The sequence below is a fragment of the Heptranchias perlo genome, chromosome 12, assembly GCF_035084215.1.
Source record: "Heptranchias perlo isolate sHepPer1 chromosome 12, sHepPer1.hap1, whole genome shotgun sequence".
Classification (NCBI taxonomy): domain Eukaryota; kingdom Metazoa; phylum Chordata; class Chondrichthyes; order Hexanchiformes; family Hexanchidae; genus Heptranchias; species Heptranchias perlo.
The window spans coordinates 28313142-28338068 of NC_090336.1; the positions used below are offsets into that span (position 1 = coordinate 28313142).

The 24927-nt window shown below is 43.8% G+C and overlaps 1 protein-coding gene across 1 annotated transcript in view; it reads right to left on the reverse strand.

Annotated features, from left to right (window-relative positions):
* Positions 1–24927, reverse strand: part of otog (otogelin) — a 256145-nt gene that overhangs the window by 88966 nt on the left and 142252 nt on the right. The window contains exons 26-30 of the mRNA XM_067993585.1: positions 22055–22171; positions 21650–21806; positions 14655–14681; positions 12722–12889; positions 8215–8493 (exon numbers count right to left, since the gene is read on the reverse strand). Coding sequence (XP_067849686.1) covers positions 8215–8493; positions 12722–12889; positions 14655–14681; positions 21650–21806; positions 22055–22171 — 748 coding nt within the window. The remainder of the gene's footprint in view (positions 1–8214; positions 8494–12721; positions 12890–14654; positions 14682–21649; positions 21807–22054; positions 22172–24927) is intronic.

Genomic DNA, 24927 nt, shown 5'->3' on the forward strand with positions numbered 1-24927 from the left:
GCAACATACATACAAGTTTCAATCCCATTCTCATTCCCATTCAGCTCTTTTTTAAGGGATTTAACTGTCACAACATTGATTGCTTATCATAAGGTTCTCTTCCATGTAACAACTATTGATGGGCAGGGGCATTCTTGTTATCTCTACTCGGAGGCTTGTTAGTTCTATATTCACGTCATTTAGTTCTCATCTGCAGTCCAATTTAAGTAACTTGCCCACATTTAAATTATTCATGCCTCTCAGCATTTTGAAGATCTGAATCATATCTCCATTCAACCTAGTCTTCAATGAAAACAAGTTCATCTGAGTCTCTCTTCACAACTTAGCCCTATATCCTGGATTTTTTTCTCGCTCTACTCTACATCAGTATCGTTTTGAAGATAATTTCTTGCTTTCTTTGCAACAGCAAATTGATTTATTTGAGAAAATACTCAGTTTTCTAAACCTATATGTAAACTAAAGTAAGATGGAAGAGACACCCTAAGAATGAGATAGTTGTTCTAAAGGATAATGCTGAAATCTCTTCCAGTAATACTTCAGAACAAAAAAGAAAGTAATTAAGAACATATTGATGCAATTATTTAAGTGGCAACTAGTTAAAAACCATCTTAATGTAATGTTAATTACATGTACAATGGTTTGAAGAGGATAACATAAGCACTTAAATAATTACAACATGTATACTGCCACCTGCTGCCTGCAGAGCGACACAACTGCTACACTGAGTAAATACATTTAGATACTAACATATTAATAGCATGTTGGTATGAGACAGCATCATAAGCCTCTAAATATATATGCAAAATTAAATGGGGAAATGAAACTAAATAAACAGATCTTTACTCCATTTGATAAATCCTTGCCAAGAATTTGTGTAGTCCTTATTTTTGAACTTTTAACCTTTAATGTTGCTCTAGTTTGTTGGAGATTCAAAAAGTGAATCTAGTACTTGGAGATCTCCAGAATGAAATACAGACCATAAGTAACAGTGTATTAGTTTGTATAATGCTGAATGCTGTGTATGTGTTTTATGCAATTTTTGCACAATTATTATAAGTGGTATTTTTATAAAGTAATTATGATTGAAGAGCTAAGCGCATATATCACAGAACAAGCTATAATTTGGAAGTTAATAATAAGGGAAGCATTACAAATATTTATTCATACTAGTAAGTTATGGAAAATGTTACACAAAATGGGACTTCTCACGGGGCATAGTCCAGAGGCCATGGGACAGTTTTCTGCCACATTTCATTCAGCTTTTTATGGACAAGAAGCAAATTATTTGGAACTTTGTGAACTATGCACACTTAGTTAAACAATATAACACCCTTTGGTTCTATACCTTAGGTCAGGTATCTCTCATTAATCTATAAGTTTATGATTTAAGAAGCCCAAAATTTATGAATGAAATCCTGCATAACTGGACAAGGCAGCAGGTGTTAGTGCTATTAGGGTACAAATATTATACTGGACATGTGGAGAGGAGCAATAGTTTAATTTTATAACCAGGACTACCGTTGGACAAATGGCCATGAGTTACATTTCTTTCCCAGGTGGTTCTTTGTGCCGAAGGGCTTGTGTCCAATGCTACTATGATAAAAGTTATTTAAATTTTGAAAGGGCTAATTAGGGCAGATGAAATTTCTATCAATGTAGCAAGATGGGGGGGTGGGTGGGGGGGTGGGTGGGGTAATTATTAAATTAATTAAATTCTGAAAGACTGGGTCCACTATAATAATGGAGACCACTGCGGTGGTATTTTTATGAAATTATTATTAATAGCTAGCTTCTAATATTTAATACAGAACAGTGATGAGAACAAAGGCACACAAGCTGTAGAGCAAGTGATCAGATGCAGAGTGTAGCAGGGCATAAGCACAAGTAAATGGGTGTAAAGTATAAAGAGCGTGTGGCTGAGAAAATATGTAATGTTTGCAGGGTGGCCATGTGCATGAAAAAGGTTGGCGTAGAGTGTTAAAGAATGTAGAAGAACATGACTAAAGACACACAGACTGTGAGATAGAGGGAAGTGATCCCATCTGCAACAGATTTCAAGTGTAAACTACTTGGTTAGGAACTCAAAGTAACAAGTCATGTATCAGAATTGTTGAAGATTTGGCTAATGTTAAAATTGGCCAAGATTTTGCTGGAGCGGGGCATCTCACCGTGTGTGCCACTAGTTAGACTTTTTCCCTCACCCTTCAGCTCAACAATGTTTTACCTTGTAAGTTGCTGGCAGTCCGAGCTGATAATGGCCCAGCAAGGACAACGGGGCATCTGGGACCTTGGTGAACGATGGGACTAACAGTCTATCTCCTTAACCAATGAGATGTAAGGATTGAGAAAGAAAGAGAGGAACGACGGAGAAGGAAATATGGTGAATTAGACTCAAATCAGGTACAGAAAGATTGGATTAAGAGAGAGAGAAAAGAGAGACAGAAAGAAAAAGTAAGAAAAAAGATTTAAAATTTTAAAAATCTATAACAATTTACTACTTGTAGGAATGAGACTCCATAGTTTAAATTATTCCCTTTCTGGGCTGGAGAGATTGAGTAGCATTGCAGGAACATAAATCTCCTCATTAAAAAGGTACCTGCGCTGTTAAGTACCAGCCCTAACTTTCTGCGGTGAGTTTAATTGGCAATTAATGCACAAATGCAGCAATTTCATGAAACTCACAGGGAGGTTGAGGGAGAGCTGCCGTTTTCACAAGGCTAATGGGGGAGCGCGGCAAATCTTCCAGCAACTTATGGCGATTCGCAATTCACGGGTATCTCTTCCTCACCACAAGGTACATTACAAGACATTAATAACGGCGTGCACACTAAACTCGCCATTATTTTGGCAGCAAAATCTGGGCCATTATTTGTGAGTAAGAACTCTCTCCTGATTTTTGATATTGCTTTGTCAATGGTGCATGATTCACTGACTGGAGACATCCTTCTTCAGCAGAGAGAGAGTGTTTAATTTTGCTTCTCCCTTTGTGGCGAGGGGATCTTACTACTACAGAGTGATGCATCTACCACCCTAGGTGAGCCTAGGTGATCCTACCCAAAGCATTAACCTATCTTTGTCCTTCAGATGCCAACTGGCCCATTGTGTATTTCAAGCAATGGCTGTTTTTATTTCAAGCATTTGCATTCTTTCTTAACTCTTTTGATGTGCTCCACCTAGATTGATGTATCGGTACCAGCAGATTGTAGAATACCTGTTGAACATTAATTTATTCTGCAAGTGTGAGTTGATTTTTTTTTAACCAAGAAGTAGAATTTATCAGTTTAAGAAATAAGACCCATGCCAGTGACACGATGATGCAGGTTCACAGCCATGATTCCCACGGAGCAATGGAATGCAAACGAATACAAGGTTGATAGCAACATAGTAGAGAGAAGAAAATGGTTTGAGCTGAACCTGTACATGGACTTAAATAAATCAAATTGGTTGAATAGCTTTCATTCATTCTTACTGTCTGTTAATGATAACCTCGAGCCCCAGGCAGCCTGTCATTTTCTGAAGTAGAAAATGTGGGAAATACACAACAGGTCAGCTAGTGTCTGAAAGATGGACAGGTTAACCTTTTGTGTGTGATAACCATACCTCGGCCTACTGCTCCACCCTACTCTTTTTGTTCCCCTTGCCAGTTTTATGATGGGTCCCATCCAAATGTTAACCTTTTTTTCTCTTTTAGATGCTGCCTGACCAGTTATCCATTTTCAGAATTATTTTTGTAGCAGATTTCCAGCATTGGTGATTTTTCTTTTTATCTATAATTTTTAAGAGTAGCCTTTGTCAGTTCTCATTCTGGTCACTCTATGCAGCACCTTGCAGTGATGCTAAACTCCATCTTAGGCAGGAAATAAGGTAAAACAAACTGACATAGCCAGCTGTGTAAGGGTCTTCATTTCCCCCACTCCCTCCCCCCACCGCCGACTCTACCCTTTCAATCATAAAGTGGCAGTGATGGAGCTGTAGGAGACTAACCAGTAATCCTTCCAGGGAGAGAAAAACGCAAATCTTGACAATTAAATTAAATTAAAAATAAATAGCTATTACATGGTTCAAATTTTTTATTAGTGTACAATAAGAAATAAAGAAGTTTTCGCTTGTTGAAAACCTGTCTATTATTCTGTTCTTTGCACTCATCCTTCCGTTCCCCTTACAATCTTGATTCCCCAGTTGGACTTGATCTCTGATCTAATATGCCAGGCATTTACAATAGTCAGCATGAAACTCAATCTGCCTTTGCCTCTGCGCTCTGTAGCTGGTATAACTTTTCCATTAACTCAAACAAATGGTGCTGTATTTTTAGAATGTGTAATTACCCTGCATCAGCATGTTGAATCCAGGCTGTGCCTAAGAAAGTGCGCTGGGGAATGAATCAAGTGCAACGATGCTTTGCTTATAAAAATGCTGAAACTTAAATCCTTGGATGTGGTGATTAATGAAATGCCTCTTGATCATTTGATCTGATCCCACTAGCTGAGGTAAATTGTTTTAGTTTTCCATTGGCATAGATTGGATTTTTAGCATAAACAGCTTTGAGAGCAAGATCTCTGCACTTTAAAAGATAATGCAATGGTCCTCAATAGATTATCACTGAGGATTTGTAACATGGTTTTTCTCTCAAATTTAAAAGAAAGGAGGAAGTACTATTTGAAGGCAAGCTGGTTTCTAGTATAAATGCTCTTTTTTGAATATGCCAGTGGTGGGCAGGACCCATGTCAGACCACCTATTAAATTCTCAACAAATCTGTGATTAAAGACATTTGTCAGTAGACAACAGGCACTTAACATTGACAAAATCTGTCATTTTTTCTGAAGTTGGAGCGTGCCGTCAACAGCTGTGTCAGCCTGCCATTATTATGCATTGAAAAATACAGTGAAGTCCACAATGTGACCATTAACACATTAATTGAATGTTTTGCGAATAGAGTCAACTACAACTGGAGGTATCTCTCCTTGTGAACGGAAGCCTTGTATTGGATGATTTGACTTGATGATAAAAGTTTCTTTGGTTGTGTATCTGTTATATTGACCTTATCGTAATTTCAAAAATGTCAAAAAGGTGTCTATTTTCAATAATCATAATCAGGTCATGGATATGTGGCCCACACCAAGCTTTGAGCCCATAATTTAAGCCCACAAAATGTTGGAAGAATCATCCTTTGTGTGCAAAATCAAACTGTTGTCTGCCCGTTTTGGCAGTTCAGGTGCACACTATTCAAACAGCAGGGAGTTCTGCCAGTGTACTGGCCAACATTTCTCCCTTAACCAATACCACCGAAAAACCAATCAATTGGTCATTCATCTTGTTGTTTCGGCAGTGTTGATGGTGTGGAATGATTGCCAAGTTTGAATACTTAAAAACAGTCGCTATACTCCAAAAAATAATTTATTGCATGAAGTATCTTAAAAACTCCAGGCCACTGCCAGCCCATCCAAGGCACCCACCCCCTTCCTCCCACCCCTAGATTGTCTCTCCCTCCTTCCTCAAGCTCCAATTATCTACCAGCTCAGCATGGGAGGCGGAAACATTTTCCCACTCTCCCAGAACCAGCAAGCTTCAGCGAGGTGTCAGTTGATGCCCACAGCTTGTCAGCGGCATGTAAGTGAGGCCTGGGTCTCACACCAGCAAGAACAAGTGGGCGGTAGGTGCACTCCCCCTGCCACCCGCGGTTCTTTGCCTGTAGTTAAAATTGGCTCCCATATATCCTCCTACCAAAACCATGACCACAGCTATATAGTTTTGTCAAAATCGCTCTATCAGTTTATGTCTAATGCTCTGAAGCTTTTTTCATTAATCCAGGGGTACCATAGAGCTCAGTTCTCTCTCTCACTTACTTACGATACCACTCTATGTTCAGCAACTTCCTTGAAACCGCAACCTTTCACTGTTCAAACCATCAGTCATCTAACAGTGTGATAGCTGAATTACTACATTTTGCGCTCTGGCCCTTAATGGGGCAATTTATTTATTTCAATTCTTAAAAACAGTTACTTCACCTTTTTCATAACATTAACCAACAGCAATCGCTGTATAACATTTGATGGCTTCACTTTTAGTCCTTCATCTATCAGCATTCATACCTTCACTATCTATTCTAACGTCCATTGAAACACTCTGGGGGTGCAATTTTGTGCCCATTTTTTAGGCGCTAAGTGGCCAACTAAGCCTCGAAAATGGGGTCCAAGATGCGTGCGCACACTTCCGATGGAAAGGGCACAGGACGCCATCTTGGTAAAGGGATTTGCGTGCACACGCGCACCTAATGATCACTGGCAACATGCACAGGAGGGAGATTATGGCACGAATCAGTGTGCAATGCTGATTTAAAGAGATCACTGCTATTTTGGAACTCCACACTCCTTCCAACGCACTGTCTTAACCTCGCACAGCTGAACATGACATAAAGGGCATAAAGGACCTCCCACCAGCGGTATTTAAAGGGATGATGAAGGAGTTACAGGTTAGTTGCTGGATTATTTCTTCTAGCTGCTGGGTTTGTGTTTTTGGGAAGTTTCCTATCCTTGGATCAAGTTTCAATACTCTACAGGGAGTGGGCTGGCTGGCTGACAGGCAACAGCAAGGGCACTGGCGGAGTGACAGGGGTGGGAGCAGGAATGCTGTCATCCTGAGAGGGGACAGTAGGTTCGTGTTCCATGGAGTCACTGCCACTTGCTGCATCCTGTTACATGCCACCGCCTCCTGCAAGAAAGAGGGAAGTGTGTCAGTGAGTGTCCTGCAAGATGGTTGTTTGATGTAGCTGTCATGGTTGAATAGCTACCAGTGTGTGTGAACTGTGAGTTGTGGGTGTGAGGCTTGCAACAGTGCTGAGTGTCTGAGGGTGAGATAAAGCAAACGATTTGAACGGTTGAGTACTGAGTGAAAGAGATTGTTGGTAGGTGGGTGATGGGGGTGTAGTGAATTGAGCAGTGGATGAGGCTAGTGGTGTAGTTGGTACGATATGCCACTTGAAGCTTGAACTCACTCACCTTGACAACTCGTGTTAAATCATTGAACTTCTTCCTGCACTGCATCTATGTTCTTGGAGCTATGCTCCTGGCATTTAGCACTTCCCCTACTTCCTCTCATTGCCTCTTAAACATATGTCTGGAGGGTCGCCTGCCCCCGCTGTGGATACGGGCGGTCCCTCCTTCTCTCCACCTCTTGCACCAAGGCCTCCAGTGCATCATCAGAGAACTTTGGTGCATGCTCTCTCCCAGGCGCTGCCATTCGTTAAAGTATCACATCACAGATTCAGCTTTGAAATGACTCCCACCACTTCTTGCTGCCACAATGCACCTCCCCTTTAAGAGGTGCAGGCTGCCTTTAAGAAGCATGAGCCACTCGTGATATCGGGGGCCCCCTGCTGATTCATGCAGCCAATCAACAGCGCAGGTAGCACTGGCTGCACGCAGCAACTATTTAAAACAGCAGGCAGCACGAATATAACGCGCTGCCTACATCGCAACGACCGGGCGTGGATTAATCGCATACCATGATCCCCGTACCCATTTTCAGGGGTTATCCAATTTAACCTCCCCATCTCTATTATTAAAGCTGCCTCAAAGAAACTCCGTTTCCATTTTCCTGCCAAACATTTTTGCCCCTAACATCTCTTAACATAGTAGGAAAGTGCCAGGAAGAAGAACAAAGTGTAAAGGGGATTAGGTGTAAGAAATATCAGAAAGGTTTAAGCTATACAGTCTTGGAGAAAAGAGAGTTAAAGGGTTACTTAATCAAGGTATGTAAAATATTAAATGGTAAACCTGGAATATTATTTCAAAATCAGGCATGTAGAGCCAGGAGATATATTTAGGGTGCTCAAAATGCAGTTAAATGCTGGTCTGGAAGAGATTGTATACTAGGATATACTTCAACGGAGAAATTGTTTTTTCTTGTCCTTGACTGTTATGCTCTTTACAGAGCTCAAGTCCATCCAATATTTGAAAACAAACTGACGAGATACATAATTAATACACATGCAATTAATTCCAGATAAGAACACAGAGAAATGTAAATATTAAGTTTACCCAAAAGAGAATGTCAATTAGAAAATAAGGTTTTGCCCATCAGAAGCTTCGTATCAAAATGTATTTTAATGAATTGCAACAGACAATAGATTCCTGCTTTAAAAATGGCACATTTTTAAAATGTGTTCATTAACAATGAATGTATTTAGATTTTAACCAGGGACATTACTTACTCACCTGCAAGCTGGAAGAGAGTAGCATGTCTGAATCCCTCTGAGTGATTATATTTCATCAGGTGGAGCGAGGACCTCGTGTGATGAACAAAGAATCCTGGACTTATATAAGACTCAAAGGCATTGTACCCCAAAACCCATGCATCTTTGTGGAATATAAATGTTGCCTCTTTTTGAAAAGTTTTGTTGTATTCCCATTTACCGAGGTGTAGAACTCCATCAGATCCAGTTCGAAGAAAGTAATTTGGTTTGTCAGCCACTTCCAAGGAAACTAATGATGCATCTGTTGCAAACAAATAAAGGAATTACATTTTTTTTAATGTTTGGGAAATGGTGTCGCTATAGCGGCAAGGGAAAGTTACTTTAGAGCGAATGTTTTGAGTGAAATAGCACATTACTGAATAGCTGAGATAGATACTTTAACTGTCATGTTAGAGAGCACTACTTTCTTAGAAAGCTTGTCTTACTTTTTGAATAGAACATGTAGAGTTACCTTTATCATGTTGATCTGCTCTAACTGGAGCTAATACAAAGCACCTCGACTTCACATGTCTCTGAGGTTGGTCTCGTAATAAAACTAGAACCTGCAGTTATATCACATCTTTAACATAGAAAACATCCCAAGGTGCTTCAGAGGCATAAGGAAAAATAGATGTGAAGACCAAGAAGGAAAGATTAGGAGGGATAACCAAAAGCTTGGACAAAAGGTTGGTTCTGAGGAGGGTCTTAAAGAAGGAGAGGAAGGTGAAGAGGTGGAGGGAGGGAATTCCAGAGCATTGGACCAGGTAGGGTGAAGGGAAGTGGGGGATACACAAGAGGCTGAAGTCACAAAAACAGAAAGTTCAGGAGCTTGTCTAGCTGGAGGAGGTTAGAGATAGGGAAGAGCAAGGCCTTGAATAGATTTAAACACAAGGATAAAAATTTTTAATTTAAGGTGTTGGAGAACTGGAGCCAATGTAGGTCAGCAAGAATGGAGGTGAGGGGCGAGTGAAACATTATGGTATATTATTGCTGATACAGACAGCAGAGATTTGGATGTGCTGAGATTTACAGAGAGTGAAGGAGTCTAGTAGTACATTGGAGGCATGTATGAAGGTTTCAGCGTAAAATGGGCTGAGGTGGGGCAGAAGCTGGTGATGTTACGAAGATGGAAATAGGCAAAAGCTTGGACAAAAGGTTGGTTCTGAGGAGGGTCTTAAAGAAGGAGAGGAAGGTGAAGAGGTGGAGGAGAAGATGTGATGGAGAAGATATGGAGTCAGAAACTCGGTCCAGGGTCAAACAGGATGTCAAGTTTTAGTCTGAGACAGAGAGGGGAATGGAACTGCTGGCAAGGGTACTGTATTTGTGCCATGGGTTGAAGACTATGGCTTTGGTCTTCACAGTGTTTAATTGGAGGAAATTACAGCTCATCTAAGACTGGATGTCAGACATGCAGTCTGATAACAGAGAAGCAACAGAAAGTTTGGGAGGGGTGGTGGTGGTGGGGGGGGGGGGGGGGGGGGGAAGAAAGAAAGAGACAGCTGGGTTTTACCGGCATACATGTGGAACCTCATGCCATGTCTGTAGATGGAATTGTCCAGAAGTGACATGTAGATGAGGAAGAAGAGGGGGTCAAGGATGGATCCTTGGGGGACTCCCAAGGTGATGGTGCGGGGGTGGGAATAGGTGCCATTTCTAGAGATACTTTAGCTATGATTGGATAGGTAAGAGTATAACCAAGTGAAGACAGTCCCACCAAGCTGGTTAATGGAGGAGAAGGCATTAGAGGGATTTGGTATAAAGCCATTTATTGGATGCTATAATTTTGATGTACAAATAGGATGACCCAATTTTTAATAGTACATGTTTTACAAAATGAGGAGGACAGATTGTTAAATATTTATATGTATCAAACTTTATCACAGAGATTAGTATAAATGGTTAGCAGCATGGTGGGTATATGACTGCTTCTGGTGTACTATATATATTTCAGGTGATCTCCCTCCTTATTTTCTAGTATAAGAGAATGCAAAAAAATCTATAACCTGTGCGTAAGATGATGGTCAACATTCTAGAGATTGCTAACTGTCCGAATTCATGTACAATATCATTTTTTCTGGCTGCACTAGAGTTGAATCTGTGCCCATTCACTGGTACGGTTACATCTGCATTTACAAACAGAGGTGCATATATCTCACGTTGGCCAAGCATTAATATATGGAGAAGCATCAATTCCCAAGAGAGGCTGCAACAGCAGAATGGCATAAAGATGATATTTGAATGCCCAACTGACCATAATGCTGGATGGGTTTCAGAAGCACCCCAATTACAGTAGGCCATGGTTGCAATGGTACTGTGTGCAAAAATTTAAACCACGTGATCAACAGCTAGCACGGTCTAATGGCCCCACCCACCAAGATGTCACACCCCATATCCATGGGCTATGTCTAACCTACTTGAAAAAGTCATGAAGCAACTGTCTTCACAGCCTTTCGATTAGGCACTTTACAACCTTTCAGACTCAACATTGACTTCAATAATTTCATATCATAACCACTGTTCCCATTTTTTTGGACAGCAGTTGCTGGTAATGGTTCAGCTGTTGCCATTTACAGCTCCTCTAGACTCATCTTTTGTTTCTTTACTTGTCCCATTACCACCCTCCTTTTGCCTTGCACCATCATCCCTTTTGTCATTTAATCACTCCTGCCCTCCACCCTATCACTGACCTTTCCTTTTGTACTTTCCTCCCCCCCTCCCCCTGGCACTGTACTTGCTTAAAAACTGTTAAACCTCAAACCTCTTCCCATTCTGACGAAAGGCCATCGACCTGAAACATTTACTCTGTTTCTCCCTCCACAGATGCTGCCTGACATGGTGAGTATTTTCAGCATTTTCTGCTTTATTTCAGATTTCCAGCATCCGCAGTATTTTGCTTTTGTCTTCATAGCATTTGGGTTAGCAGAGACCCAGATACATAGATGTGCCATCTGCTGCAAGGACACCTGCAGCTAACATGCAGCATAGGACTGGCTCAGGCAGTGTAAGTACTGCTCAGCTGAGGCCTCAAAATTACTTCCACCTCCTTCCAAGCATGCTGCAATGCTGATGTTTCAGGGTGGTGTCATGCAATAGCAAATAGGGCCACCTTCCTAGCGACTACTTCATGTAGAACAACCTTCACTTCAGCAGCCATCAGAGGGTCGAGTGCTGGCTGCTCTGTTTTTTGCCTGCAGACTCGTGCCTACAAATTGGCTTTTTCTTCACTTTATTTTTGCCTCTCATTTCTGAGCCCACTCTCCTTTCAGCCTTGGCAAAGGCTACTGATGGATTGAAATAGCTTCTGAGTCTTTCCTAAGGCTGCAAGGAGTTTTGTTGACCTATTGTGCCACTTCCCTTTAATTGTCTGCATACTTTCAAATTTTGCCTACACCTCAATTTTCTGCTCCCACCACTGGCACGCTCCATACACATGTCCAAATCTGCATCTGGAGCTATGCCTAATTATGATAATTAGCTGGCCACAAATAAATGGGTGCAAACAACGCACTTTACTTTGGGTACGCTTTGAACCCATTTCTAACCATCTGGGAATAAACTGTATCCTAGTTTGCAGATAAGCCACACATATAAGAAAATCCCAATTTTATTCCCCACCAGTTCTATTATCATTGATCTCAGAGGAGTCGACAGATGATACAATTGGCACGAGTGACCTTGAACCAGATAAAGGGGTGAAAAATAATCAGTTTGGGCTCTTGCTTGGGTGTGATCTTTTACCCTGCTGACAATCACTGTCTAGACTTGCACATAAAGAATGGGCACCTGGATGAGCTGCTAAAGAGTATGTAACCCCAATGGAACCATAAATAACCATAAATTAGTATCTTTAGTTAAGGAAGAGCAAAAAGAGAGAAAATTTGTAAAATGTATGTATTGAAAACGGCCACAAAGAGCATATGTAACTCTATACATCCAAAACTATTCTAAAGTCGTATACTTACACTTAGACCTGTACTAAAGATGTACACCTATACGCTTACACATACTCTAAGATTATACTTCTATACATGCATCCTCAAGTTGTACACCTATGCATCTGGGGTTATTCTAAAGTCTTCAATCTACATCTATCCAAAAGCTGTACATCTATATCCATATGAGTGAATCTAGATCTATTCTTTACAGTAAAATATGAAGGTGCTGTCTGAAAATGACCAGAATCAACAATAGGAAAAAGGTGATGGAAGACCACTGTAGATCTCTGGTTTTGAGGTTTAATGTAGTGCTGTACCACCTTCCAGCTTTTTACTTTTAGCAACTGCAGCTGGGAACTTTCAGAAGCAAAGGAGGACAAAAAGTGTAGAATATGTTTACTGCTCGGTTGCTACTTTTACATATGTTTGACACTGCATGAGGTGATCAAATGATTCTAGGGCGCAAAGCATTACTAGTTATAACGTTGCTTTTTGGCAAATGTACAGTGATTTCTGCTGAATACCTGCCAAATTTATAGACTTAGACTTGCTTACCATGTGGCTTAGGCGAGTACAGGCCTGGAGTCAGCATAAAAAGTGTCAATACCCCTGGTATGGAAATTTCCCCTGTAGCTGGAAAAACACCACCACTTGACAAATTGGCTGCCACCACCGTATTGCTATCCAAGTAACTGACCAGTGAGTAAGGACCCTTTCCCAGCACTGCAAGTAGAAAAGGGATTCAGTTTCATTAGAAAATTCAAGTATTGTGCATGTGAACTTCAACTGTGCCTGTACAATTTCTTTAAACTCTTCCTGCCTTCACTGAACAATGAACAGGATTTAATTAACACTTGATACTGGCCACTTTTTTTCTCTATTTTTCTCTGTAAATAATGGCATCTTTGCTTTCCAAGACCCTTTGTGTATCACTTTGGTAGTTTGTTAATAAAGCTTCCTATATTGGCTGCATCCAAACTAAACGGAAGTAGAATGGCCTATCGTTTGAATCTGACGGGTGCGGTCAATCCCTTTACCACAGCCATGAGGTGGAGCATCTCATGTGGTTGAGTGTATCTTTGAGATGGGAGCGAGGTGGAGCAGGGATAAGATGGTTCACTCTCCTTTCTATAATGGCAAGAACCAAAGTTTGAAAAGACTGCCCTGTTGAATAATTTTCTTGAAGACCCAAAGTCCAGCATTACATCAGGTTATAAAAGTTAGAAATCAAAGGCCATGTTGAATGAAATCCTATTTGCATCTACACAACAAATTATGAACTGCTTATAAGTGCTCAATGTTGCTGTTATATTGTGAGCACGCTATATAATTTATAAATAATATAATTCTTTGGTCACCAGTTTACCTTAATAACTAAGTTTTTTTAAAAGAATCTGTATCTCTATAATGAGATATTATACTGTATTTACTTTTCAAATGTCTGATATAGTAAACACTTAGCCCCCTCTAGGGGCTCAGTCTTGTTGATAATCCAGGTCTTAGGATTGTGATGTAACCACATGTTCTTCAAACTACACTTCTCCTATGTCTCATTCAGCAGCCTTATTATCTATAAGCATAGTAAGCAGCTGATGTACAGTTTGTACTTCAACAATTGGGTATATTTTTCTCTGTGTGCAAAGAACAATTCTCTTGCTGAGTTGACCATTGCTTAAAAGAATTTCTCTTTAAATTTACAGCTGCAGGGATGGAAAATATACCCCTATTTGTTCCAAAGTAGGCTCTAAAGTTTTAAAGAAAGGATGCCCGGTGGTGAATTTTGTCCATTGTATGCTCAGTGCATGTTCAGTAAAGAGGTTTATGTCATATATCTTTTAAGTGGAGTTGTAAAATAAAGACACATATTAAATTGAAATAACACGAGAGGACTTAACACATTCTTTAAATCAAATTTTGGCTAAGGTCAGTTGTTTATGAAGCTTGCAGGTGTCACAACTAAATTTTAAATATGGTCTGAAAGCTGTTCAGCACCCAAAGGAACATACAATATTGATAATTCCATTTGAAATGCAGAGAAGGCAAACTATAACACTTGTAGTTCAAGAACATGCCAGTTATCTAATGACTGCAACAGCAAATTAACATTCTGTGGTTGAAATTCTGCTGTGTGATGTTAGGTACGAATGTGGTAACACATTTGTATAAATTCCTTTGCATTCTATGTTAATACAAAAGCATTTATTACTAATATTAAGAAACACATTTCAACCCAGCTGTCCAGTGTATATTATTAATCTTCTAGCTCTTTTCAGCACAAATATGTTGGACGGTCAATAGTTTTAATTTCCTAGTTTCGAGCAGTAAAAGCAGTAAGTTATTTTAAAATGAATGATAATTGTCCACCAGAATTATTCCAACTTTCCACACGACATAATACTTGTACATGCAAGAAGCACATTTAATCAAAATACCGGAAAACCTTGTACATAACTGTTCTGATTCAGAGATTACTAAAGATGAATCTTACCTTTATTATAATATTCACAATCATAAGCTGAAAGAAAGGAAAATAGGTCAGTAAAATTGAGTTTTCTAACATTTAGTGCAGCCAAATTTCAAACAAATGAATATATTGGGGGGAGTTTTAACCCCCCAGGACATGCGGGAGAGGGGCGGGTTAAATTCTTAAAAATGTGAAGCCCAACCCCAACCCGCCGCGAATGCGTCTAATTCCGGTTTAATTGAGGTGGGCGAGTAGGGGTGGCTCAGTAATTTTAATATGTTAATGAGACTGCGTGCCTCACATTTTAGCAGCCATTTAAACTTAATGACTGCGGGCCGGGTTTCCCAGGGTTATAGAATCATAGAATCATAGAAGTTACAACATGGAAACAGGCCCTTCGGCCCAACATGTCCATGTCGCCCAGTTTATACCACTAAGCTAGTCCCAATTGCCTGCACTTGGCCCATATCCCTCGATACCCATCTTCCCCATGTAACTGTCCAAATGCTTTTTAAAAGACAAAATTGTACCCGCCTCTACTACTGCCTCTGGCAGCTCGTTCCAGACACTCACCACCCTTTGAGTGAAAAAATTGCCCCTCTGGATCCTTTTGTATCTCTCCCCTCTCACCTTAAATCTGTGCCCCCTCGTTATAGACTCCCCTACCTTTGGGAAAAGATTTTGACTATCGACCTTATCTATGCCCCTCATTATTTTATAGACTTCTATAAGATCACCCCTTAACCTCCTACTCTCCAGGGAATAAAGTCCCAGTCTGTCTAACCTCTCCCTGTAAGTCAAACCATCAAGTCCCGGTAGCATCCTAGTAAATCTTTTCTGCACTCTTTCTAGTTTAATAATATCCTTTCTATAATAGGGTGACCAGAACTGTACACAGTACTCCAAGTGTGGCCTCACCAATGCCCTGTACAACTTCAACAAGACATCCCAACTCCTGCATTCAATGTTCTGACCAATGAAACCAAGCATGCTGAATGCCTTCTTCACCACCCTATCCACCTGTGACTCCACTTTCAAGGAGCTATGAATCTGTACTCCTAGATCTCTTTGTTCTATAACTCTCCCCAACGCCCTACCATTAACGGAGTAGGTCCTGGCCCGATTCGATCTACCAAAATGCATTACCTCACATTTATCTAAATTAAACTCCATCTGCCATTCATCGGCCCACTGGCCCAATTTATCAAGATCCCGTTGCAATCCTAGATAACCTTCTTCACTGTCCACAATGCCACCAATCTTGGTGTCATCTGCAAACTTACTAACCATGCCTCCTAAATTCTCATCCAAATCATTAATATAAATAACAAATAACAGCGGACCCAGCACCGATCCCTGAGGCACACCGCTGGACACAGGCATCCAGTTTGAAAAACAACCCTCGACAACCACCCTCTGTCTTCTGTCGTCAAGCCAATTTTGTATCCAATTGGCTACCTCACCTTGGATCCCATGAGATTTAACCTTATGTAACAACCTACCATGCGGTACCTTGTCAAATGCTTTGCTGAAGTCCATGTAGACCACGTCTACTGCACAGCCCTCATCTATCTTCTTGGTTACCCCTTCAAAAAACTCAATCAAATTCGTGAGACATGATTTTCCTCTCACAAAACCATGCTGACTGTTCCTAATTAGTCCCTGCCTCTCCAAATGCCTGTAGATCCTGTCCCTCAGAATACCCTCTAACAACTTACCCACTACAGATGTCAGGCTCACTGGTCTGTAGTTCCCAGGCTTTTCCCTGCCGCCCTTCTTAAACAAAGGCACAACATTTGCTACCCTCCAATCTTCAGGCACCTCACCTGTAGCGGTGGATGATTCAAATATCTCTGCTAGGGGACCCGCAATTTCCTCCCTAACCTCCCATAACGTCCTGGGATACATTTCATCAGGTCCCGGAGATTTATCTACCTTGATGCGCGTTAAGACTTCCAGCACCTCCCTCTCTGTAATATCTACACTCCTCAAGACGTCACTATTTATTTCCCCAAGTTCCCTAACATCCATGCCTTTCTCAACCGTAAATACCGATGTGAAATATTCATTCAGGATCTCACCCATCTCTTGTGGTTCCGCACTTAGATGACCTTGTTGATCCTTAAGAGGCCCTACTCTCTCCATAGTTACCCTTTTGCCCTTTATGTATTTGTAGAAGCTCTTTGGATTCACCTTTGCCTGATCTGCCAAAGCAATCTCATATCCCCTTTTTGCCCTCCTGATTTCTCTCTTAACTCTACTCCGGCAATCTCTATACTCTTCAAGGGATCCACTTGATCCCAGCTGCCTATGCATGTCATATGCCTCCTTCTTATTTTTGACTAGTGCCTCAATCTCCCGAGTCATCCAAGGTTCCCTACTTCTACCAGCCTTGCCCTTCACTTTATAAGGAATGTGCTTACCCTGAACCCTGGTTAACACACTTTTGAAAGCCTCCCACTTACCAGACGTCCCTTTGCCTGCCAACAGACTCTCCCAATCAACTTCTGAAAGTTCCTGTCTAATACCATCAAAATTGGCCTTTCCCCAATTTAGAATTTTAACTTTTGGGCCAGACCTATCCTTCTCCATAGCTATCTTAAAACTAATGGAATTATGATCACTGGTCCCAAAGTGATCCCTCACTAACACTTCTATCACCTGCCCTTCCTTATTTCCCAAGAGGAGGTCAAGTTTTGCCCCCTCTCTAGTCGGGCCATCCACATACTGAATGAGAAATTCCTCCTGAATACACTCAACAAATTTCTCTCCATCCAAGCCCCTAATGCTATGGCTGTCCCAGTCAATGTTGGGAAAGTTAAAGTCCCCTACTATTACCACCCTATTTTTCTTGCAGCTGTCTGTAATCTCCTTACATATTTGCTCCTCAATTTCCCGTTGACTATTTGGGGGTCTGTAGTACAATCCTATCAAAGTGATCTCTCCCTTCCAGCAGCTAAAGACAGGCGAGAACTGCTGGATCCAGCAGGTAAGTGCTTTTCTAGAGCTGCTTGTCGACCAGTAGGAGCAGGAGTGTTACCCTCAAGCTAACCCGCCATGATCGGCCGACCCACACCACACCTTCCCCCCCAACCCTTGCGATCGGCTAAACCCCCCACCCGCGATCTCCTTCTTTTCCCCCCGCCGCGATCTCCTTCTTTTCCCCCCCCCCGCGAGCTCCTTCTTTTACCCCCCCCGCGATCTCCTTCTTCCTCCCCCCGCGATCTCCTTCTTCCCCTCCCCCCCGCGATCTCCTTCTTCCTCCCCCCGTGATCTCCTTCTTCCCCTCCCCCCCGCGATCTCCTTCTTCCTCCCCCCGCGATCTCCTTCTTCCCCTCCCCCCCGCGATCTCCTTCTTCCTCCCCCCGCGATCTCCTTCTTCCCCTCCCCCCCGCGATCTCCTTCTTCCCCTCCCCCCCGCGATCTCCTTCTTCCCCTCCCCCCGCGATCTCCTTCTTCCCCTCCCCCCGCGATCTCCTTCTTCCCCTCCCCCCGCGATCTCCTTCTTCCCCTCCCGCGATCTCCTTCTTCCCCCCCCCCCCGCGATCTCCTTCTTCCTCCCCCCGCGATCTCCTTCTTCCTCCCCCCGCGATCTCCTTCTTCCCCTCCCCCCCGCGATCTCCTTCTTCCCCTCCCCCCCGCGATCTCCTTCTTCCTCCCCCCCGCGATCTCCTTCTTCCTCCCCCCGCGATCTCCTTCTTCCCCTCCCCCCCGCGATCTCCTTCTTCCCCTCCCCCCGCGATCTCCTTCTTCCCCTCCCCCCCGCGATCTCCTTCTTCCCCTCCCCCCGTGATCTCCTTCTTCCCCTCCCCCGCGATCTCCTTCTTCCCCTCCCCCCGTGATCTCCTTCTTCCCCTCCCCCGCGATCTCCTTCTTCCCCTCCCCCCGTGATCTCCTTCTTCCCCTCCCCCGTGATCTCCTTCTTCCCCTCCCCCGCGATCTCCTTCTTCCCCTCCCGCGATCTCCTTCTTCCCCTCCCCCGCGATCTCCTTCTTCCCCTCCCCCGCGATCTCCTTCCCCTCCCCGTGATCTCCTTCTTCCCCTCCCCCGCGATCTCCTTCTTCCCCTCCCCCCCGCGATCTTCTTCTTCCCCTCCCCCCCGCGATCTCCTTCTTCCCCTCCCCCGCGATCTCCTTCTTCCCCTCCCGCGATCTCCTTCTTCCCCTCCCCCGCGATCTCCTTCTTCCCCTCCCCCGCGATCTCCTTCCCCTCCCCGTGATCTCCTTCTTCCCCTCCCCCGTGATCTCCTTCTTTCCCTCCCCCGTGATCTCCTTCTTCCTCCCCCGCGATCTCCTTCTTCCCCTCCCCCCCGCGATCTCCTTCTCCCCCCCGCGATCTCCTTCTTCCCCTCCCCCGCGATCTCCTTCCCCTCCCCGTGATCTCCTTCTTCCCCTCCCCCGTGATCTCCTTCTTTCCCTCCCCCGTGATCTCCTTCTTCCTCCCCCGCGATCTCCTTCTTCCCCTCCCCCCCGCGATCTCCTTCCCCTCCCCGTGATCTCCTTCTTCCCCTCCCCCGCGATCTCCTTCTTCCCCTCCCCCCGCGATCTCCTTCTTCCCCTCCCCCGTGATCTCCTTCTTCCCCTCCCCCCCCGCGATCTCCTTCTTCCCCTCCCCCGTGATCTCCTTCTTCCTCCCCCCCGCGATCTCCTTCTTCCTCCCCCCCGCGATCTCCTTCTTCCCCTCCCCGTGATCTCCTTCTTCACCTCCCCCCGCGATCTCCTTCTTTCCCTCCCCTGCGATCTCCTTCTTCCCCTCCCCCCCGCGATCTCCTTCTTCCCCTCCCCCGCGATCTCCTTCCCCTCCCCGTGATCTCCTTCTTCCCCTCCCCCGCGATCTCCTTCTTCCTCCCCCCCGCGATCTCCTTCTTCCTCCCCCCCGCGATCTCCTTCTTCCCCTCCCCCGCGATCTCCTTCTTCCCCTCCCCCCCGCGATCTCCTTCTTCCCCTCCCCCGCGATCTCCTTCCCCTCCCCGTGATCTCCTTCTTCCCCTCCCCCGTGATCTCCTTCTTCCTCCCCCCCGCGATCTCCTTCTTCCTCCCCCCCGCGATCTCCTTCTTCCCCTCCCCGTGATCTCCTTCTTCACCTCCCCCCGCGATCTCCTTCTTTCCCTCCCCTGCGATCTCCTTCTTCCCCTCCCCCCCGCGATCTTCTTCTTCCCCTCCCCCCCGCGATCTCCTTCTTTCCCTCCCCCGCGATCTTCTTCTTCCCCTCCCCCCCGCGATCTCCTTCTTCCCCTCCCCCCCGCGATCTCTCCCTCCCTCCTCTCTGGTCCCCGACTGCGGCCTTCCACCGTAGGCCTTCCCGTCCTCTCAATCTGGCTGGCTACCAGGCGGGAAATGGAGAAAAGAAATTCAAATGAGGTCCTGCCATTAAATTCGGCAGGACCTCCGCGTTTCCCGTATTTACGGGTTTCTTGGTGGCTGCTGGTCGCCCTCGCTCGCTCCCCACCTCCCCGTAAATATCGGGGCCAATATTTCTAAATCCCCTTTTGAATATTTTCCCCCATGTCATGTATTTTCTCAAGCTGAGAGGGCAGGTTGGTTACCTGCTCCCAGGTTTCTACCAATGTTGCCTTTCAGTCAGCTAGCAAGAAGCAGTCTGGGATGACCAGCCCTCCAATTCTCTCTCCCTTCTGCTCTCCACTCAGGATCTCACAAAGATTATGAAGTGCAGATTAGAAGCTCACCATGTAGGTGAATTTTATAAATTTAAAGTGGTATATGGTTTAAAAAAAATAGAAGATTCAGAACAATACAACACCAAATAGTGCTTCTTGCAGTTAATTTTACAAATGTTAAAGCTCATTTAAGAGCATTTCACTTCATTTTTCAATAGAAATATTAAGGTAGCAGTGTCTTTAAAAGTAAAGGGAACTGCAGCCAATATTTATGTTCAATATAAAATAGGTTTCTGATATTAGCTTTAAAATTACTTTACGGATAAAAATAATGTTTAAAATAATAAAAATTGGGACCATAAAGGCTCCATTATTCTGACTTGGGATGGAACCAAAATTAACTATGACAATTTATAATGTGCTGTTAAAGGCAAGAGCGCAGCATTCCTGCTATTGGCCACACACAACAAAATAAAGGCAATGAACTCCATAGGGGGAATTTTAACTCTTCCCCCCCCCCCCCACGATGGATGGGAGAGGGTCGGGAGGGGAGGGATTAAATTGGCAAATATGCGAAACCGACCTAAGCCCATTGCGAATGCGCCTACTTCTGTTTTAACCGCAATGGGTTTGGGGGCGTCCGAGTAACCCGCTCTGGAGAGGAGGGTCCGTCATTACAATATGTAAATGAGACTCCGTTCCTCAGATTTTAGCAGTCATTCGAATTTAACGCTAGCTGGCCGGGTTTCCCAGGGCTTGGGAAACCCAGCAGCTAAAGGGAGGTGGGAGCTGCCGGATCAAGCAGGGAAGTGCTTTTTACAGCACTGCTTATGGGCCAGGAGGTGCAGGAGTGCTTCCCCCAGCCCCTTAAGCAAATCTTCTGCTGCGATCGGCCGACCCCCTCCCCTCCAAACTTGTGATGCTTCCCAGTGCCCCCTCCTTCCCGATTGCTAACCTCCCAAACTTTCTGAGTGGGAAACGGAGTTAAAAAATGATAATGAGTCCGGCCGTTAAATTCGGCAGGATCTCCGTATTCCCAGCATTTCCGGGTCCCCCCCCTCCACAAACACCCGCCTCCACTCCCTCCCTGCCTCCCTTTAAATATGGGGGCCCATTTGTCTGACAGCATCAGAAGCACAAATTTTCCTGGTCCAGTGTGGGAGATGTAGAAAGCAAGTTCCACTTTCCCATTGTTCCTCCAAAGAGCCCCACAATCACAAGCAGCATGCTGCAAAAGTAAAAGGAAAGGGGCATTGATGTTCACAGGGTGCAAGTCTCTACTTCTGCACCTCTCTGCTAAAGGGACGATGGCGCCCAGAGGGTGTGGGTCTCTGCTCCAGCAATGTTCTCCAGGTGCCCGAGGGAGCAATCTAAAATTGCCTTCTGTGACTGCTGTACTTACGGCAGATTGTGGGGGATCGCCAGTCAATTGCAACCCCATGTTGACAGCACACGTGGGCATATGCTAGCACACTGGTGCAGAAACACTCACAGTCTCCACCTCGGTTACAGGCACATGTGTCTGTCAAGCAGTTGGAATAAAACCAGGTGACATCAACCTGAATAATAACAAAAACACAAGAGGTAAAACAGTAGAGGATTGAGGCCTTTACAGTAAATAAGACTGGAAAGCTAATTAATACAATTTTTATCATTTTTACCAACTATTTCAGATTGAGAGAAAAGCATCAATAGAGCAAGAAATGCATTCGTCCTATGCAGATTCCCATTATATGAGATCTGAGGCCACAGTTCATACTGTGGATATAAGCCAGAGAGAAAGCCGGTTGTTAGGATCAGTACTCACCACTGGGTGGCAGGGCTCGAACACCTCACACAATAATATTCCACATTCCTTCTTAGCAAACGGCTCCCGGAGTGGGTTCACAATGCATGGGTTACGGATGTCAGGGCTGTTCAGACACTAGGAAAAATTAAGTAACTGTTATGAATTTACTAATCAGGTGCACAAGATGCACTTGCATTTTTTAAAAACTGGATTCAAACACAGTTTTGGAAACGATACACCGCTAATCGCAGGGAAACTGTGTTTAAAATTTTAACGTGTATGAAAGAACCTTATGTTGTAGATATACTGCAGCCAACTTTAACTCACTCTGCTCAGCATAAACATGGTGGTAGTAGCCTCAAAATGTCGCCACTGACTTTACCGCCCCATTTACACTCCCGATCCGCCTGCTGCCACCTTAGGTCTGGTCCTAATAAGGGCACATAGACAACCCTGCCCACACCCCCACCCCCCCACCCCATTTCAGACAGGAGTGTGATTACAATATGTAAATTGGGGTCCTATAACATAGATAGGACCCTGATGCAATTGTCAGGCAAAATGGTGGACCTACCAGTAGAATAGGCAGTATGACAGGGAACAACAACAACAACTTGCATTTATATAGCGCCTTTAACATAGTAAAACGTCCCAAGGCGCTTCACAAACCATTATGAAACAAAATTTGACACAAAGCCACATAAGGAGATATTAGGTCGGATGACCAAAATCTTGGTCAAAGAGGTAGAGAGAAAGGTAGAGAGGTGGAGAGGTTTAGGGAGGGAATTCCAGAGCTTAGGGCCATTAGGATCACTATTTAAAGGGGCACTCATCTGAAAATCTTTAGATCTATGTGGATACAAGCATGTCTTGATTCACAGGGGGTAATTTTAACCAAACCTGCATGTTTTACACCCAACCTGATTTTACTCTCCATTGAAGTAAAATTGGGCAGGGTGTATATCAGGCGGCCAACCTGATCTCGTCGGTTTCCCACAGTGTTAGGATTTCGTATGAAGCAGACGTTTTCTTTGCTTGCAACATTTCAGGAGGCTCATAGACCATCATAATACTCTGGAAAATGGGAGTGATAGAAACATAGAAAAATAGGAGCAGGAGCAGCGCTTCGAGCCTGCTCCATCACTCAGTATAATCATGGCTGATCCTCTATCTCAATACCATATTCCTGCTCTCTCCCCATACCCCTTGATGCCTTTTGTGTCTAGAAATCTATCTATCTGCTTCTTAAATATATTCAGTGACTTGGCCCCCACAGCCTTCTGTGGTAGAGAATTCCACAGGATCACCACCCTCTGAGTGAAGAAATTTCTCCTCATCTCAGTCCTAAATGTCCTACCCCATATCCTGAGACTGTGGACCCATCGTTCTGGACCCCCCCAGCCAGGGGAAACATCCTCCGTGCATCCAGTCTGTCTAGCCCTGTCAGAATGTTATACGTTTCAATGAGATCCCCTCCATTCTTCCAAACTCTAGTAAATACAGGCCGAGTTGACCCAATCTCTCCTCATACGACAGTCCTGCCATCCCGGGAATCAGTCTGGTGAACCTTCGCTGCACTCCCTCTATGGCAAGTATATCCTTTCTTGGGTAAGGAGACCAAAACTGCACACAATACAACAAGGCCTGTATAACTGCAGTAAGACATCCTTGCTCCTATACTCAAATCCTCTTGCAATGAAGGCCAAAATACCATTTGCCTTCCTAACTGCTTGCTGCACCTGCATGTTTGCTTTCAATGACTGGTGTACAAGGACACCCAGATCCCTTTGTACATCAACATTTCCCAATCTATCACCATTTAAGTAATACTCTACCTTTCTGTTTTTCCTTCCGAAGTGGATAACTTCACATTTATCAACGTTATACTGCATCTGCCATGTATTTGTCCACTCGCTCAACTTGTCTAAATCGCCTTGAAGCCTCTTTTCATCCTCCTCACAACTCACAATCCCACTAAGTTATGTGTCGTCAGCAAGCTTGGAAATATTAATATAACAGTCAGAAACGGGAGAATTTATAATGGGGAACAGGGAAATGGCAGAGCAATTAAACAAATACTTTGGTTCTGTCTTCAGAAATGCTAGGGAACCAAGGGTCTAGTGAGAAGGAGGAATTAAAGGAAATTAGTATTAGTAAAAAAAAAGTGCTTGAGAAATTAATGGGACTGAAAGCCGATAAATCCCCAGGGCCTGATAATCTGCATCCCAGAGTACTCAAAGAGGTAGCCATGGAAATAGTGGATGCATTGGTTGTCATCTTCCAAAATTCTATAGATTATGGAACAGTTCCTGCAGATTGGAGGGTGGCAAATGTAACCCCACTATTTAAAAAAGGAGGGAGAGAAAACAGGGAACTACAGACCGGTTAGCCTAACATCAGTAGTAGGGAAAATGCTGGAGTCTATTATAAAGGATGTGATAACAAGACACTTAGAAAATATCAACGTGATTAGACAAAGTCAACACGGATTTATGAAAGGGAAATTGTGTTTGACAAACATAATGGAGTTTTTTGAGGATGTAACTGATAGAATAGATAAGGGAGAACCAGTGAATGTGGTGTATTTCGATTTTCAGAAGGCCTATGATAAAGTCCCACATAAGAGGTTAGTGTGCAAAATTAAAGCACATGGGATTGGGGGTAATATACTGGCATGGATTGAGAATTGATTAACAGACAGGAAACAGAGAATAGGAATAAATGGGTCCTTTTCGGGTTGGCAGGTAGTGACTAGTGGGGTACCGCAGGGATCAGTTCTTGGGCCCCAGCTATTCACAATATATATCAATGATTTGGATGAGGGAACCAATATTTGTGTCCTCTTCCGTGAAGACAGAACCAAAGTATTTGTTTAATTGCTCTGCCATTTC